Raw genomic sequence first — 15,970 nt, forward strand, 5'->3', positions numbered from 1 at the left:
TGGTAGTTCTATTTTTAGTTTTTTAAGGAACCTCCATACTCTTCTCCATAGTGGCTGTATCAATTTATATTCCCACCAACAGTGCGAGAGGGTTCCCTTTTCTCCACACCCTCTCCAGCATTTATTGTTTATAGATTTCTTGATGATGGCCATTCTGACTGGTGTGAGGTGATACCTCATTGTAGTTTTGAGTTGCATTTCTCTAATGATTAGTGATGTTAGCATCCTTTCATGTGTTTGTTGGCAATCTGTATATCTTCTTCGGAGAAATGTCTATTTAGGTCTTCTGCCCATTTTTGGATTGGGTTGTTTGTGTTTTTGATATTGAGCTGCCTGATCTGCTTGTAAATTTTGGAGATTAATCCTTTGTCAGTTGCTTCATTTGCAAATATTTTCTCCCATTCTGAGGGTTGTCTTTCAATCTTGTTTATGTTTTCCTTTGCTGTGCAAAAGCTTTTAAGTTTCATTAGGTCCCATTTTTTAATTTTTGTTTTTATTTCCATTTCTCTGCGAGGTGGGTCAAAAAGGATCTTGGTGTGATTTATGTCATAGAGTGTTCTGACTATGTTTTTGTCTAAGAGTTTTATAGTGTCTGGCCTTACATTTAGGTCTTTAATCCATTTTGAGTTTATTTTTGTGTATGGTGTTAGGAAGTGTTCTAATTTCATTCTTTTACATGTAGCTGTCCAGTTTTCCCAGCACCACTTATTGAAGAACCTGTCTTTTCTCCATTGTATATTCTTGCCTCCTTTATCAAAAATAAGGTGTCAATATGTGTGTGGGTTTATCTCTGGGCTTTCTATCCTGTTCCATTGATCTATATTTCTGTTTTTGTGCCAGTACCGTACTGTCTTGATTACTGTAGCTTTGTAGTATAGTCTGAAGTCCAGGAGGCTGATTCATCCAGCTACGTTTTTCTTTCTCATGGTTGCTTTTGCTATTTGGGGTCTTTTGTGTTTCCATACAAATTGTGAAATTTTTTGTTCTAGTTCTGTGAAAAATGCCATTGGTAGTTTGATAGGGATTGCATTGAATCTGTAGATTGCTTTCGGTAGTAGAGTCATTTTCACAATGTTGATTCTTCCAATCCAAGAACATGGTATATCTTTCCATCTGTTTGTATCCTCTCTAATTTCTTTCATCAGTGTCTTACGGTTTTCTGCATACAGGTCTTTTGTCTCTGTAGGTAGGTTTATTCCTAGGTATTTTATTCTTTTTGTTGCAGTGGTAAATGGGAGTGTTTCTTTAATTTCACTTTCAGATTTTTCATCATTAGCATATAGGAATGCAAGAGATTTCTGTGCATTAATTTGTATCCTGCTACTTTACCAAATTCATTGATTAGCTCTAGTAGTTTTCTGGTAGTATCTTTAGGATTCTCTATGTATAGTATCATGTCATCTGCAAACAGTGACAGCTTTACTTCTTCTTTTCCGATTTGGATTCCTTTTATTTCTTTTTCTTCTCTGATTGCTGTGACTAAAACTTTCAAAACAGTGTTGAATAATAGTGGTAAGAGTGGACAACCTTGTCTTGTTCCTGATCTTAGAGGAAATGGTTTCAGTTTTTCACCATTGAGAACAATGTTGACTGTAGGTTTGTCATATATGGCCTATATTATGTTGAGATAAGTTCCCTCTATGCCTATTTTCTGCAGGGTTTTTACCATAAATCGGTGTTGGATTTTGTCAAAAGCTTTTTCAGCATCTATTGAGATGATCATATGGTTTTTCTCCTTCAATTTGTTAATATGGTTTATCACATTGATTGATTTGCATATATTGAAGAATCCTTGCATTCCTGGAATAAACCCCACTTGATCATGGTGTATGATCCTTTTAATGTGCTGTCCGATTCTGTTTGCTCGTATTTTGTTGAGGATTTTTGCATCTATGTTCATCAATGATATTGGCCTGTAGTTTTCTTTCTTTGTGACATGCTTGTCTGGTTTTGGTATCAGGGTGAGGGTAGCCTCGTAGAATGAGTTTGGGAGTGTTCCTCCCTCTGCTATACTTTGGAAGAGTTTGAGAAGGATAGGTGTTAGCTCTTCTCTAAATGTTTGATAGAATTTGCCTGTGAAGCCATCTGGTCCTGGGCTTCTGTTTGTTGGAAGATTTTTAATCACAGTCTCAATGCCAGTGCTTGTGATTGGTCTGTTTATATTTTCTATTTCTTCCTGGTTCAGTCTTGGAGGGTTGTGCTTTTCTAAGACTGTGTCCATTTCTTCCAGGTTGTCCATTTTATTGGCATAGAGTTGCTTGTAGTAATCTCTCATGATCCTTTGTATTTCAGCAGTGTCAGTTGTTACTTCTTTTTCATTTCTAATTCTATTGATCTGAGTCTTCTCCCTTGTTTTCTTGATGAGTCTGGCTAATGGTTTATCAATTTTGTTTATCCTCTCAAAGAGCCAGCTTTTAATTTTATTGAATCTTGCTATCATTTCCTTCATTTCTTTTTCATTTATTTCTGATCTGATCTTTATGATTTCTCTCCTTCTGCTAACTTCGGGGTTTTTAGTTCTTCTTTTTCTAATTGCTTTAGGTGTAAGGTTAGGTTGTTTATTTGAGGTGTTTCTTGTTTCTTGAGGCAGGATTGTATTGCTGTAAACTTCCCTCTTAGAACTGCTTTTGCTGCATCCCATAGGTTTTGGGTCGTTGTGCTTCATTGTCATTTGTTTCTAGGTTTTTTTGATTTCCCCTGATTTCTTCAGTGATGTCTTGGTTATTAAGTAGTGTGTTGTTTAGCCTCCATGTGTTTGTGTTTTTTACAGGTTTTTTCCTATAATTGATATGTAGTCTCATAGCATTGTGGTCGGAAAAGATACTTGATATGATTTCAATTTTCTTAAATTTACCAAGGCTTGATTTGTGACCCAAGATATGATCTATCCTGGAGAATATTCCATGGGCATTTGAGAGGAAAGTGTATTCTGTTGTTTTTGGATGGAATGTCCTATAAATATCAATTAAGTCCATCTTGTTTAATGTATCATTTAAAGCTTGTGTTTCCTTATTTATTTTCATTTTGGATGATCTGTCCATTGGTGAAAGTGGGGTGTTAAGGTCCCCTACTATGATTGTGTTACTGTCGATTTCCCCTTTTATGGCTGTTAGCATTTGCCTTATGTATGGAGGTGCTCCTTTGTTAGGTGTGTAAATATTTACAATTGTTATATCTTCTTGGATTGATCTCTTGATCATTATGTATTGTCCTCCTTTGTCTATTGTAAGAGTCTTTGTTTTAAAGTCTATTTTGTCTGATATGAGAATTGCTACTCCAGCTTTCTTTTGATTTCCATTTGCATGGAATATCTTTTTCCATCCCCTCACTTTCAGTCTGTATGTGTCCCTAGGTCTGAACTGGGTCTCTTGTAGACTGCATACATACGAGTCTTCTTTTATTTTAAAAATTAATTAATTAATTTTTGGTTTCATTGCGTCTTTGTTGCTGCGAGTGGCAGCTACTCTTCATTGTGGTATGCAGGCTTCTCCTTGCAGTGGCTTCTCTTTTTGCAGAGCATGGGCTCTAGGCACATGGGCTTCAGTAGTTGTGGCACATGGTCTCAGTAGTTGTGGCACATGGGCTTAGTTGCTCCGCAACTTGTGGGATATTCCCGGACCAGGGTTTGAACCCACATCTCCTGCATTGGCAGGTGGATTCTTAACCACTGAACCACAAGGGAAGCCCACGGGTCTTGTTTTTGTATCCATTCAGCTAGCATATGTCTTTTGGTTGGAGCATGTAATCCATTTACATTTAAGGTGATTATCAATATGTATGTTCCTATTACCATTTTCTTAATTGTTTTGGGTTTGTTATTGTAGGTCTTTTCCTTCTCTTGTGTTTCCTGCCTAGAGAAGTTCCTTTAGCATTTGTTGTAAAGCTGGTTTGGTGGTGCTGAATTCTCTTAGCTTTTGCTTGTGTGTAAAGGTTTTAATTTCTCTGTGGAATGTGAATGAGATCCTTGCTGGGTAGGGTAGTCTTGGTTGTAGTTTTTCCCCTTTTATCACTTTAAATATGCCTTGCCACTCCCTTCTGGCTTGCAGAGTTTCTGCTGAAAGATCAGCTGTTTACCTTATTGGGATTCCGTTGTATGCTATTTGTTGTTTTTCCCTTGCTGCTTTTAATATTTTTTCTTTGTATTTAATTTTTGATAGTTTGATTGATATGTGTCTTGGTGTGGTTCTCCTTGGATTTATCCTGCATGGGACTCTCTGCGCTTCCTGGACTTGATTGACTGTTTTCTTTCCTATATTAGGGAAGTTTTCAACTATAATCTCTTTAATGTTTTCTCAGTCCCTTTCTTTTTCTCTTCTTCTTCTGGGACCCCTGTAATTCAAATATTGGTGCATTTAATGTTATCCCAGAGGTCTCTGAGACTGACCTCAATGCTTTTCAATCTTTTTTCTTTATTCTGCTCTGCAGTAGTTATTTCCACTGTGTTATCTTCCAGGTTACTTATCCATTCTTGTGCCTCAGTTATTCTGCTATTGATTCCTTTTTGAAAGTTTTAAATTTCATTTATTGTGTTGTTCATCATTGTTTGTTTGCTCTTTAGTTCTTCTATGTCCTTGTTAAGTGTTTCTTGTATTTTCTCCATTCTATTTCCAAGATTTTGGATCATCTTTACTATCATTACTCTGAATTCTTTTTCAGGTAGACTGCCTATTTCCTCTTCATTTGTTCAGTCTGCTGGGTTTTTACCTTGCTCCTTTAGCTGCTGTGTGTTTCTCTGTCTTCTCATTTTGCTTAAGTTACTGTGTTTTGGGTCTCCATTTTGCAGGCTGCAGGTTTGTAGTTCCTGTTGTTTTTGGTGTCTTCCCCCAGTGGCTAAGTTTGGTTCAGTGGGTTGTGTATGCCTCCCGGTGGAGGGGACTGGTGCCTGTGTTCTGGTGGATGAGGCTGGACCTTGTCTTTCTGGTGGGCAGGACTGCATCTGGTCATGTGTTTTGGGGTGTCTGTGACCTTATTATGATTATTATGATTTTAGGCAGCCTCTCTGTTAATGGGTGGGGTTGTGTTCCTGTCTTGCTAGTTGATTGGCATAGGGTGTCCAGCACTGTAGCTTGCTGGTTGTTAAGTGGAGCTGGATCTTAGCGTTGAGATGGAGAGCTTTTGCCGTTTGATATTACATGGAGCCGGGAGGTCTCTGGCAGACCAATGTCCTGAACTCGGCTCTCCCACCTCAGAGGCACAGGCCTGACACCTGGCTGGAGCACCAAGACCCTGTCAGCCACACGGCCCCTACTATCCTATAAAAATTGTAAATCGGGGGAATTCCCTGCTGGTCCAGTTGTTAAGACTCTGTGCTGCAACTGCAGGGGGTGTGGGTTCTGTCCCTGGTTGGGGAACCTGTAGTTTTGGGGCAGTCGTTCAGGCGACAACCCCATCAGCTCCCATCCAGCTTCCCTCTTTCATCTTCTCCGACCTGTGGGCTAGGTAGGAGTTTAATATTGTGACGAAGGGCACAAGCTTCTTTTGCAGATCGCCTGAGTTATCAATGTTAGGTGACTGGATGATTGGAGGCTGCTGGTTTTGGAGGATCTCCTGCAGAGGCGGGGGCTGCAGTGCCTCAGTCTGGGGACAAGGACACTGGTCTCTTTCTTATTTCTTCATGGAAAATAATTTTGGAGGGTATTTTTCCTCTCCCTTAGAAACACCAGGAAGACTTTCAGAAAAGAAGTACTTTAGATTTATCAGATCTTTCAAACCAGATGCTGCTTTTCTGCTTTTGATTCCAAAATATGCTGTTTCTGCAGCTGGGAAGCACATGACAAGTAAAAGAAAGGACTCCTGAAAGCCTGTTTATTCATCCAGTAAATGTGAACAGCTCAAATATTAGCCTAAGGAATACCCAAAAGGTAGCATCAGAGGGACAGGCAAAGCTGGTGATTTCGTCATCTTGGCAGCTACATATTTGGGTGTAAAGACTGATGGTAAACTTTTTGTTGTCTCATAGGCCAGTATTCTCAAATTTTAATGTGCACATAAATCACTTGGGGGTCTTATTAAAATACAGCTTCAGATTCAGTAGGTCTGGCCTGGGGCTGAGATTCTATAGTCCTAACTATCTCTTGGGTAGTGCCCATCCGATTAGTTCCCAGACTACACTTTGAGTAGCAAATTTCCCATTCTAACAGAGGCCTGGGGAAGGCAGTTTTCTTGAGTGGCTGGTAGGGACACCCTCAGATAACCCAGAAATGACAGTAGGAAAAAAAGACTGTTTAATGAACTAAAAGAACATGGCACAAGATAAACCGCAAGGTTAGAGTACATGAAATAATATTCCGTTAATTATGAAAAGTATACACAGAATACATAAGAAGCAGATTGTAAGAAAGGCAATCCGTGAGCAGGTCAGCCATTCTCCCCTTGTCTGTCATTTCCTCTGTAGAGATTACATGAGGAGGAGGGTGGACCATTTCCATTGGGATAAAATTCTGCTGAGATGTACTTAAACAGCAATTACTGTGTACTCAGAGTAAAAAGCAATTTAAACCAGGTGATGAGGAGAATGTAGAATTCATTAGCCTTCTGCCCACAGCCCCTCTACGAGAAAAGATCTGATTGCTTACAAAAATTGATTTAAAAAATAGCAGGTGGTGATACTTTTAGGTGCATATTTACAAAGCTACCCCAAACGTACCACCCTGCCATGAAAGAGTTTCTATTTTTTCTCCAAAGAATTAACGTAAACTCAAAAGACTGCCTTGTTCAGGGTCTCTGGGAGGTGAAGTGTGCTACTATGGCTTCTAGGTGAGACTCAGCTCTGTCCTCAGATTACCCCAGGCATCACATCCCCTGAAACACTGATCAGGTCCTGTTCATCAAAGATAACTGCATATACTGGGAGGCTTGGAGGACATGGCTGAAAATACAACAAAATCACGCCAGTTACAGTATCATGAAGTTTCTGAGTCACTGCAGAACTCAGAATAAAATGAAATTACCGGGGTAGAACATGTTTAAAACATGCACAAAATGACTCTGGATTTTAACATAATATTCCCTAAGGAGAAAAAAAACATAGATTGTGACCAAGACTAATCATGCAGCTTTTCCTCTAATTTCCTGTAGTAGAAGTTAAAAGCCAAGAACTGTTACTGAACTTGCATCCTGCGAATTCACAGATGAGCCAAACCCTCCTTGACTCATTCCTGTCCTAACCCCAAGAGACCTCCAAAGAGCAGGGCTGAGCCTCTGATGCCTGATGTGCCTCTGCGTAGAGCTTGGAGCTTTAATTTCCCTTCTGGTCTTTGTTGACCATGGAAACACCATGAATTGTTGCTTTATCTCATATTTTGGTACTCCGTTATTGCTATTGTACGTTTTATTTTATTTTGTTTTGCAGTTTAGAAATGTTTTAATTTTAGGAAGGCAGTGCTGTTCTGCATTTTCAATGCAATTAGAGACATTCTGCCAAGATAAATAAATATCCTTCATACAAGTAACTGTCTTTCCAGATATCCCACAGTCATCCTTTGCAGGTTTTAAATCACGTTCATTCTCAAGGAAACTTTCAAAATAATTTATTCATTCATATTTCTCAGTAAGTTTCCCTTGAATCCCTGCTCCATATTGGCAGAGAAAGTGTGAAGGGGATGACCTGCACTGCTATTTAAGACCCAAAGAGCACTGTCCAGCATTTCATCCTTTTTTTTTTTTTTTTTTTTTTTTTGAGGTACGCGGGCCTCTCACTGCTGTGGCCTCTCCCGTTGCGGAGCGCAGGCTCCGGACGCGCAGGCTCAGCGGCCATGGCTCACGGGCCCAGCCGCACCGCGGCATGTGGGATCTTCCCGGACCGGGGCACGAACCCGTGTCCCCTGCATCGGCGGGCGGACTCTCAACCACTGCGCCACCAGGGAAGCCCCTATCCATTTTTGATGAATCACGAGGTGGAATTATCTAGGATTATCACACGATTAACTCTGTTGGCTGACTCTGCTTAGATACCCAGAAACATGGAATGCTCTTCATGTGAATGGTCCTGCTTTCTTCCCTATGCCTCTAGAGACCAGTCAGAGGTTAGCAATTCCCTGGGAGAATTCTCAGCTATGTGTTTTTGCCTTGTATTTGGTTATAGCTTTTTTCTCCATTCTCTAAATGTTTCCTGTTTAAAAGTACCTAACTTTCTTTGCAAGAAATTCGGTTTCCCTGACCTTCTCTCTCTCTCCCTCTCTCTCTTTTTTTTTCTGTTTCTAATGGTCCTTGAAATGAAAATGTTTTCTTGAGTTTCCTTGTTTGTACTTGGGCAGCCTACTCAATGACTCACGAGAATCGCTGGCGACCTGTGGTCCTCTCTGTTGAAGAGAATGCACATTTTGCAATCTGGCCTCTAAACATAGGGGTAGATTTAAAAATGAAGACATAAATGGTTAATTATCTCCAGCATGGTGTCAAACATTCCTTTAAAGTTAAACCTTGATTTTTAATCTTCCGCTTTGGTCTTATGGATGAGTTTGCCTTTATGAATGCAATACTGTTTCTTTAAAGGCTGACCTCAAGTCAAATATTTCTTCTTGAAGACTCTCTACTTTGTGCGGTTATTGCTCATAGGAACCAACACTCCTAATGATGATATTTTTGTTGGCTTCAAATTCTGGGTTAACTTTTTAAAATTTTCTCCTAAAATTGTGAATGTGGTTGTGACTGCCTCTTTACTACCGTTTGAATATTATTTCCTTATTGGTATTCTATGAACGTTGTGTATGGTTACAGCCACTTCATCTGGTACCTCTCTTATAGACTGGAAATCTTTCAAATGGTTCTTTGCATGTCATGATCAAACATATTATTATTATAGTCTCAGGACCAAATCTCTCATCCTCTCATATGTGTATGACTCAGTTTTTGATTTCCCAGTTTAGTGCTGCCTGGTTTAGGGTGGATGTAGTTACTGCATTCAGTAATTGCTCTTTGAATATAAATTTACTTGGCAGAAAGCAGCCCAGAATTCTCCTGTTAACACGGCTCTGACTTGTGTCTTAGTCCTTTTGTGTTTCCAAAGGAGTCTATTAATTCTACCAAACAACCCACCATCTGACTGAAAAAAAAAATCTGTCAAACTAGCTACTTGATTAAGCCATTAGATTGAGATTACATTACATTGTATATTCCGGATTCCAGGCATATTAGCATGTAGATCAGATTCTTGTTTCTAGGTTATTACTAGTTTGATGGAATATGTTATTATAGTGGCCCATGCCATGTGTTTGAAATGTGGCTAGGATCTATAGGATAAACAGATATAACTCGGGTAATACACCTACAAAACTCCAACTTAATATGCTGATAATGAATAGATTATAGTATGGCGTTGAAGGATGGGAAGCAGAAAAGCTGAGATCTGTCCCAGCTTTGTTGCAACACATCTCTTTTAACTCATCTGGGCTTGAGTTTTCTCATCTGTACAATGAAGGGTTTGGACTATAGCTTCTTCTGTCTCTGAAAAGTTAAGACTCTACCCTCCAATGGAGATCAGCTGCCCCTTCTTGACCTTGGAAGATAGTGTAGACCTTTAAAGGATCTTTGTTGAGATTTCTGTCTTTTTATCTTTGGTTTCAGAATATAGTTTTATTCAATCTTATGGCAGAAAACATTTTTTTTTAAGTGAAATGAACTACCAATCGCCACGAAACAGGGAATACATGATTAATTTGGTGGAATGACATTAACACATTTAGGTTGCTTTGTTCTTCATTATTTTATTCAACAATTAGCTCATAAGACTGCTAAGAGCCTGTGCACCACACAGACACTAACAGTCTCTCTCCAGGTTCTGGTTCCAGGTGAGAGAGAGATCTCCCACCATGAACAAGTTAATCTCTGTGGCCCATTAGGGAGGTGATGGCCTGGGGAACCGTTCGCCTGTTGAGTGCGAAAATTCTCCTTGGAGAATTTTCTCCAAGGAGAAATTCTCCTTGGCGGAACAAGCATACTGCTCTCAGTTTTTCATCCACATCAGTGAGATGTGAGGAGTGGCTCTTTAGCAAGACGTGACCACACAATAACGTAACAAAACCAGCTAACGGCACTTCATTTATTATAGGGCTAAATGCTCATTATTGTTTGTAAAGGATGAATTCATAACCTCTGCAGAGTTATAGTTTATACATGGTTGATTTCCATTTACAAAGAGAGAAAGTCATTGTTTTCTCTAAATGTCAAGCTTTGACTTACAAAACTCCCGTTTTCTTTTAGGTTGGGGTGTGTGTGTGTGTGTTCAAGAAAATGTTTAGCAACTAGATAGGGGAGGAGGGAAATAAAACTTGAAATGTAGTAGGGAAAGCACATTTCAAAAATTCGAAACAAACAAACAAAACCCCCCAAACTGAGGGGGTTTCGTGGAAGGTCTTAACAGAAAAGATCCACACCATACACTTCTTTTTTAATGTGCTTCCTCCAGGAGCAGAAGGAACTGGAAAAACTGGATTTTTTCCAACAGGAGTGTGAATCTGGAAATTCTTAAACAAAAATTTGTATAATTTCATGCTGCAAAGAGGCACTCTGCTTATGCAATTGAAATAAAAAATAAAGTGCCTACCTGGGTGTTTCCAGAGTAACTGTAAGCAAATAAGACTAATTAGAAGCCTTCACAGTCTCTAATTAAAAGCTAGGAAATAACTCACTCTGCGATACAAGAATCCCTGGATGTTTGGAAGAGTTACTTCCCCAAGGCCAAAGTCCCTGTTGCATAGAGCATACCATTTTGGAAGCAGGGGATCCAGAGCTTGGTACCCATGGACCTAGCCCTGAAATACACATTTGGGACAATGAGTACAGGAAATAGGGAGGGGCAATATTTTAGTACCAGTTGTACTTGGAAAATATCATTTAAAAAGAATGGGAGCTCCCATGGACAAGCAGAGAAGCACTTTCAGTTGAAGTGAGAGGGAAAATTGAGGCACTTTGCTTAAGCTTTGGGGACTTTTAAACACTTAACTTTTTCATGCCCCATGGCCAGATCCTTCTTTGGAATAAAGTTATTATTGGGTGTGGGAGAGAGTGTGAAATGAGAAAGGAGAGGGGCATGCAATGGGGAAGGGAGGGAGCAGGAAAGTTCACTTTGTTGAATGAAGAATCTTTTAAAATATAGGTCTGCCACATTCTCTCCCCAATCAGTTTGACTGAAAAGCAGAAATACTACTCTCTTAAACACAGTTCATTTGCAATTTTCCATCACAATATAATGTGGAAAAAATAAGGCTACCTATCAACGTAAGCATATCTGGGGTGAATCTTAGGCAAAAAATGTGGACCTGCAATAATTCAGATGGTGTTTTCTTTCAATCAGTTTCAAAAGTTATGGCTCCATATATTTCCAAAAGTTTCAGCATTTTCTTGTATCTCCTTACAGTCAGGCATTCAGAGGTACGTGTTGGTTTTAATAGCTTTGGTAGAAACATGCTGAAATAGGAATGGATATAAAACCCTTTGTCTTTAGGCTAATTTGGTGTGGATTTATAAGGCCTGAGTAAACTGGTAAATTAGTAAATTTCTTAAAATAATACAAATGAATGTAAGACACATAGTAGAACAGCAGATTCAGAAAGAAAAATAGGTTAGTATTGTATTCCCATGTTTTGTAAAAGACATCAAGTAAGGCCACCAATACAGGAACCGAGTTCTTTTTTTGTTTTTCCTGCGATGATTTCCTATCAGCTTCATGTTCTTGGAGGGGGCGATGAAAAAATGCAAGATGGCCTTTGACTTTGTTTCCTACGTGGTCAGCAGTGGCACTGGCTGGAATCGGGCTCAGCATTCTCGTAGAGTGTGCAACGTGGATGCTTCTGGCTGGTAGGGAGGATGTGGCAGTTAGCTGATAGTGTGCCGTGTTTGGGAGGGCTCACAGGGCGGGGGAGCAAGCCTCGGTGTCAGAGACTTCCTCTCTGGTCATGCCCTCCTTTTGGCTTGAGCTGGGTCTCAGAGGTTGGCTGCCATTCTTACCCTTAGATGGGGTGGAGGTGGGTCTCAAGCTACCTCAGATAATTAAACAGCAGCTGTGACACTTGGAGCAGTGTTTCTTCTTTTTCTTGGGATGGAAAATGGTGAGGATCGCTTCATCAAAAACGGCTTTGAGACCTTTCTGAGTCAGGGCCGAGCATTCCAAGTAGCACTGTGCTCCAATCTTAAACACAAAAGAGAGAAAGGCATGAGAGGAGAAAAAGAGAGAAAAGCACAGTGGTGTCTGCCCTCTGCGCAGCCAACTGCTGCTGCTTGTCTCACAAACAGCCTGGGGGACAGTTTGGATCATGTCTTTTTCTTCTGCATTTCAATTTGCATCTGCTATCCTGATTTTTGGTATTTTTATATTTTTTGCTTTCTGATATTAATAATAAATGATTGTGGAGTGCTTTTGATAAGCAGCAAATTCTGAAAGTGATCCATAACCATTTATTCCTAAATATAAGAATATAAATAATATAAAAATTGAGAGGATTCAAACCAGTGATATGGTTTAAATATATATAGTGAACAACAGGGTACATGATGTTGTTTTTAGTACCTCATTTGTATGCAGAACATGTAAATCTGGTGCGAGTGAAACATATTCCCTTCTGTATATAGTAGGGCAGAGTATCAACTTGGTTAATAAAGCACAAAGAAAGAGAGTGGGTGATACGGTTTTATAGGTCATTCTTGATTAAAACGCTCTTCTGACAGAAGGTGTCTCTCGGCAAAGTAATATCTGATTGGTCATATTATTCAGTTTTAAGATACATTAAAAGGCATATTTTTAAGCAGTTAAACTCCAAAACACTAAAAATAAAAATCATAAAATGCATTTACTGACACAGACACCCTCCTTATCAGTATACAGTCTATGTGTATTTAAATGAGGAAATATTTTGTGCTTGCTTAGGGCTTTGTTTCAAAGCTTTTGATGATTTCATATTATGATGTATTTGATAATCACAAGATCCCTATGAGAAATATAAAAATTCAGGCCAGAGCCATAGATTCTCATTAAAAAAATTGCAGGGTAGAGCAGACCAGAAGTTGGCAATCAACTTCATGAGATAATTCATGTGAGGGAGACCCGGGGTTTTAATTGCTCCCAAGCTCAATATGAGCTAACAGTTTGATGTGGACCTTTTAATATTAAGGGTATCTGGAGAAATGCTTCTATTATATGCTTTACATTATAAGAATAACTTTGAAAAATTAAAGTGTATTCAGAAGAGGATGGCTGGATGGTGAGCTCCTGGAAACCAACAACAGATAAATGACTAAAACAGGGTAACAAAATCACATGCCGATGAGGCCCAGTAGCTTAGGTAACTGAGCAAAGCAGGGCTGGTGCCAGACAACAGGGAGAGGTAGAGTCTGTGGTGGCCTGTGAAGTAAACACCCCCTCCAGAGCTGGTAGTCTACGCGGCTTAGGCAACTGTTGCCAGGCAGGAACGTTGGTTCATCATTGCCTTCTTTGTATTTTTCAAGAGGACTTGGACATTTGGATTTTAGTTAATATTTACCAATTGAAAAACACTCTATGGGTCAAGCAAGATGCTGATGTGGGATGTCTTTGGCAGCAACCAGCCAGTTTGCAATGTGTGGATGAAAGGGACTGGTGACTTAGCTTAGAATAGAGTGGGGACAGCCCCAGAAGGTGAAAGGTATTGTTTAAGGACATCCAACTAGAAAGTAAATGATCTAGACCTAGAATCTGTGTCACTTGATGTGTGTTCTTTTCCTAGTTCCATGATGGAAACTGTGACGCTCGTCACTCAACACTGCAAGAAGCTGGTCAAGCTGACAGTTAATGAAATGAAGCTGCCCACTTGTTTGAAAGTCCACAGATAAGAAAGCTAAGCATGAGGTAAAACTCTTCTGGTGGCATCCAGATATTATGCACTTGCTTTTTTCCTGTATGGTTAATGGTTACTGTGTGAGCCAAAGGAAAATACTCAAAGAAAAGATGTTAGATATTGATAACTTATTTTATGGTTTCGTTTTGACCATGGTCTGGATTAGAATATGGCTTTTTTATATAATTAAAAACAATTGAATGCAAGAGAGGGATAAAGGATAGAGAAATTTTTCCTAATAATGTTCTGAAATGTCATCTGTTACATTTTGGGATTGTGTTCAGTATTTGATACGAACACATGTGAAAAGCACACTAATCTAGTGAATGTGTCAACTGAATGAGTGCTTGTCATGTGCTGGCTCTTGTCAGTCATCTTGAAAAAATACACAGAAAGCACTGTGGGGCTGTTCTATCTGGAATACCTCCCCACTAATGATCACAGCCTCAGTTGATTCTGGAAATTACAGGAGAGCTGGGCTGATCTGGGCTCACACGTGGAGTTCTGGACTGTCTGGTCCTGCAAGATGGGCGAGCACACTCTCTCCTCCTCCTGTCCCCTCTCCCCACCCCCTCACTCCCCCACCCCACCTCGGCCTCCCCCTCCCCCGCCCTCTCCCTCCACCCCACAGTGCTGCTGACAGCGTGTCACAGTTTGTCTTTTGATGGTGCAGGAGGAGTCCAAACTTGTCTTTCCCAATTCAGACATTTCTGAAGATAATGAAACAGCAGAGCAAGGCATTATTGTGTAGCTGGGTTAATATAACATTATTTTGTACTGATAGTTCCAGGAAAAGTAGCAAACAGATTTTGGGTGTGATTTGGGAAATATGTGTGAGAACCAGAACCCAGTTGTGAGGTGAGTGTTGTTAACCATGGTGCAAGGGCTCTGAGGGTCAGAGAGGAGAATTTATTCAGGTTCAGGGAAAAGGCACAGCCATGTTATAGGGACTGCTGAAGAAAAAATGTGTGCCTTCAAAGATGCAAAATGGAAAACCATCCCAAGGAAATACAGCCTCTCTTACAGCAGCAACTTCATCTGCCTTTTGGAGCAAACTGATCTACACAGTCAAATATTTAGAACACATCTGTATGCGCTCAGGATTCACAGATCTTTGTTTAGATACACATGCTAGCAGTCTGGGACATGCTTTACCAAAATGATATGTTTTCAAGAACAAACTGGAGATTGAGAAATGTAAACTGAGAGAACACTTCCCTGCTGACTTTATAATAGCTAAAACTTATTGTCTCAAACGCTGGGAAATTTTTCAGAGGTGTAGAGAACATTTTGAGTCCAACAAGAAGAAATTAGAAAACAGGCAAACAAATTCACAATGACCAATCAAGTGGAAGAAAACCTAGTATTTCTTCCAGATGGTCCTCACGGAGGTGGGACACGTTCTAGAACAAGATAAGGTGTAACTGGAAAGAGTAAAGGTGGAGAGGTCTTCCCAGCTGCAGACGTGTCTGAGAGGACACAGTTTCAACAACTCTAGCTTGCTGAGCTAGATCTCATGGTACATTGGCTCATTCAATCAGGAGGTAAGTCTATCACCATTCTCCTTTGCAGCTCGGATAACTGATGTCCAGAGAGGTTAGGTAAACTCTCTAAGTCCTCACAACTAAGAAAATGGCAGAGATTTGAATTTGTCTGTCTCTTGAGCCAGAGTCTTAACCATTCTGTTGTACTCTCTCTAGCAAGCGTAAAGAAATATGTTTGAAAGAGCAAAACTAACGAACAAATGGAGATGCTGTTATGGGCTGAGTGACGGTAGTGAGAGAGGCAGAGAAGGAAAAATAAGGCAGTTCCTGTAAATGGAGAGAAAACATGTCAGTAGAATGAACAGAGTGGGCTTGTATCTTAAGGAATGGCTAGTAGCAGAGAAGTTCCTTATTTCTTATTTAAGAACTAGGAAGGGTACACGCAGCGAGAGGGCAACTTGAGAGCCAGGCAAAGGAAAAGGAGCCAAATAGCTTGTGAGAGAATTTCCATCTCAACAAATCAACATTATGACCAAATTGCTGAAAGAGGAGAAGGGTTTCCAGGCTGCATGCATTTGCTGCTGATGTTTTTTTCAAGAACTGGCAGAATTTGCCAATCCAAGGGTGGATAATGTGAGTGCACTGCTTGAGTGTAGGTTATTATGGAGTGGTGAGGAC

At 39.9% G+C, this 15,970-nt stretch overlaps 1 protein-coding gene across 1 annotated transcript in view; it reads right to left on the reverse strand.

Annotated features, from left to right (window-relative positions):
• Nucleotides 1-10,025: 10,025 nt before the first annotated feature.
• The window catches only part of RHOJ (ras homolog family member J), an 82,461-nt gene continuing 76,516 nt past the window's right edge, over nucleotides 10,026-15,970 (reverse strand). Inside the window, exon 5 of the mRNA XM_019923080.3 lies at nucleotides 10,026-12,127. Within this exon, the coding sequence (XP_019778639.1) occupies nucleotides 11,981-12,127 (147 nt within the window). The 3' untranslated portion in view covers nucleotides 10,026-11,980. The remainder of the gene's footprint in view (nucleotides 12,128-15,970) is intronic.

Source organism: Tursiops truncatus, chromosome 2 (assembly GCF_011762595.2).
Source record: "Tursiops truncatus isolate mTurTru1 chromosome 2, mTurTru1.mat.Y, whole genome shotgun sequence".
Classification (NCBI taxonomy): domain Eukaryota; kingdom Metazoa; phylum Chordata; class Mammalia; order Artiodactyla; family Delphinidae; genus Tursiops; species Tursiops truncatus.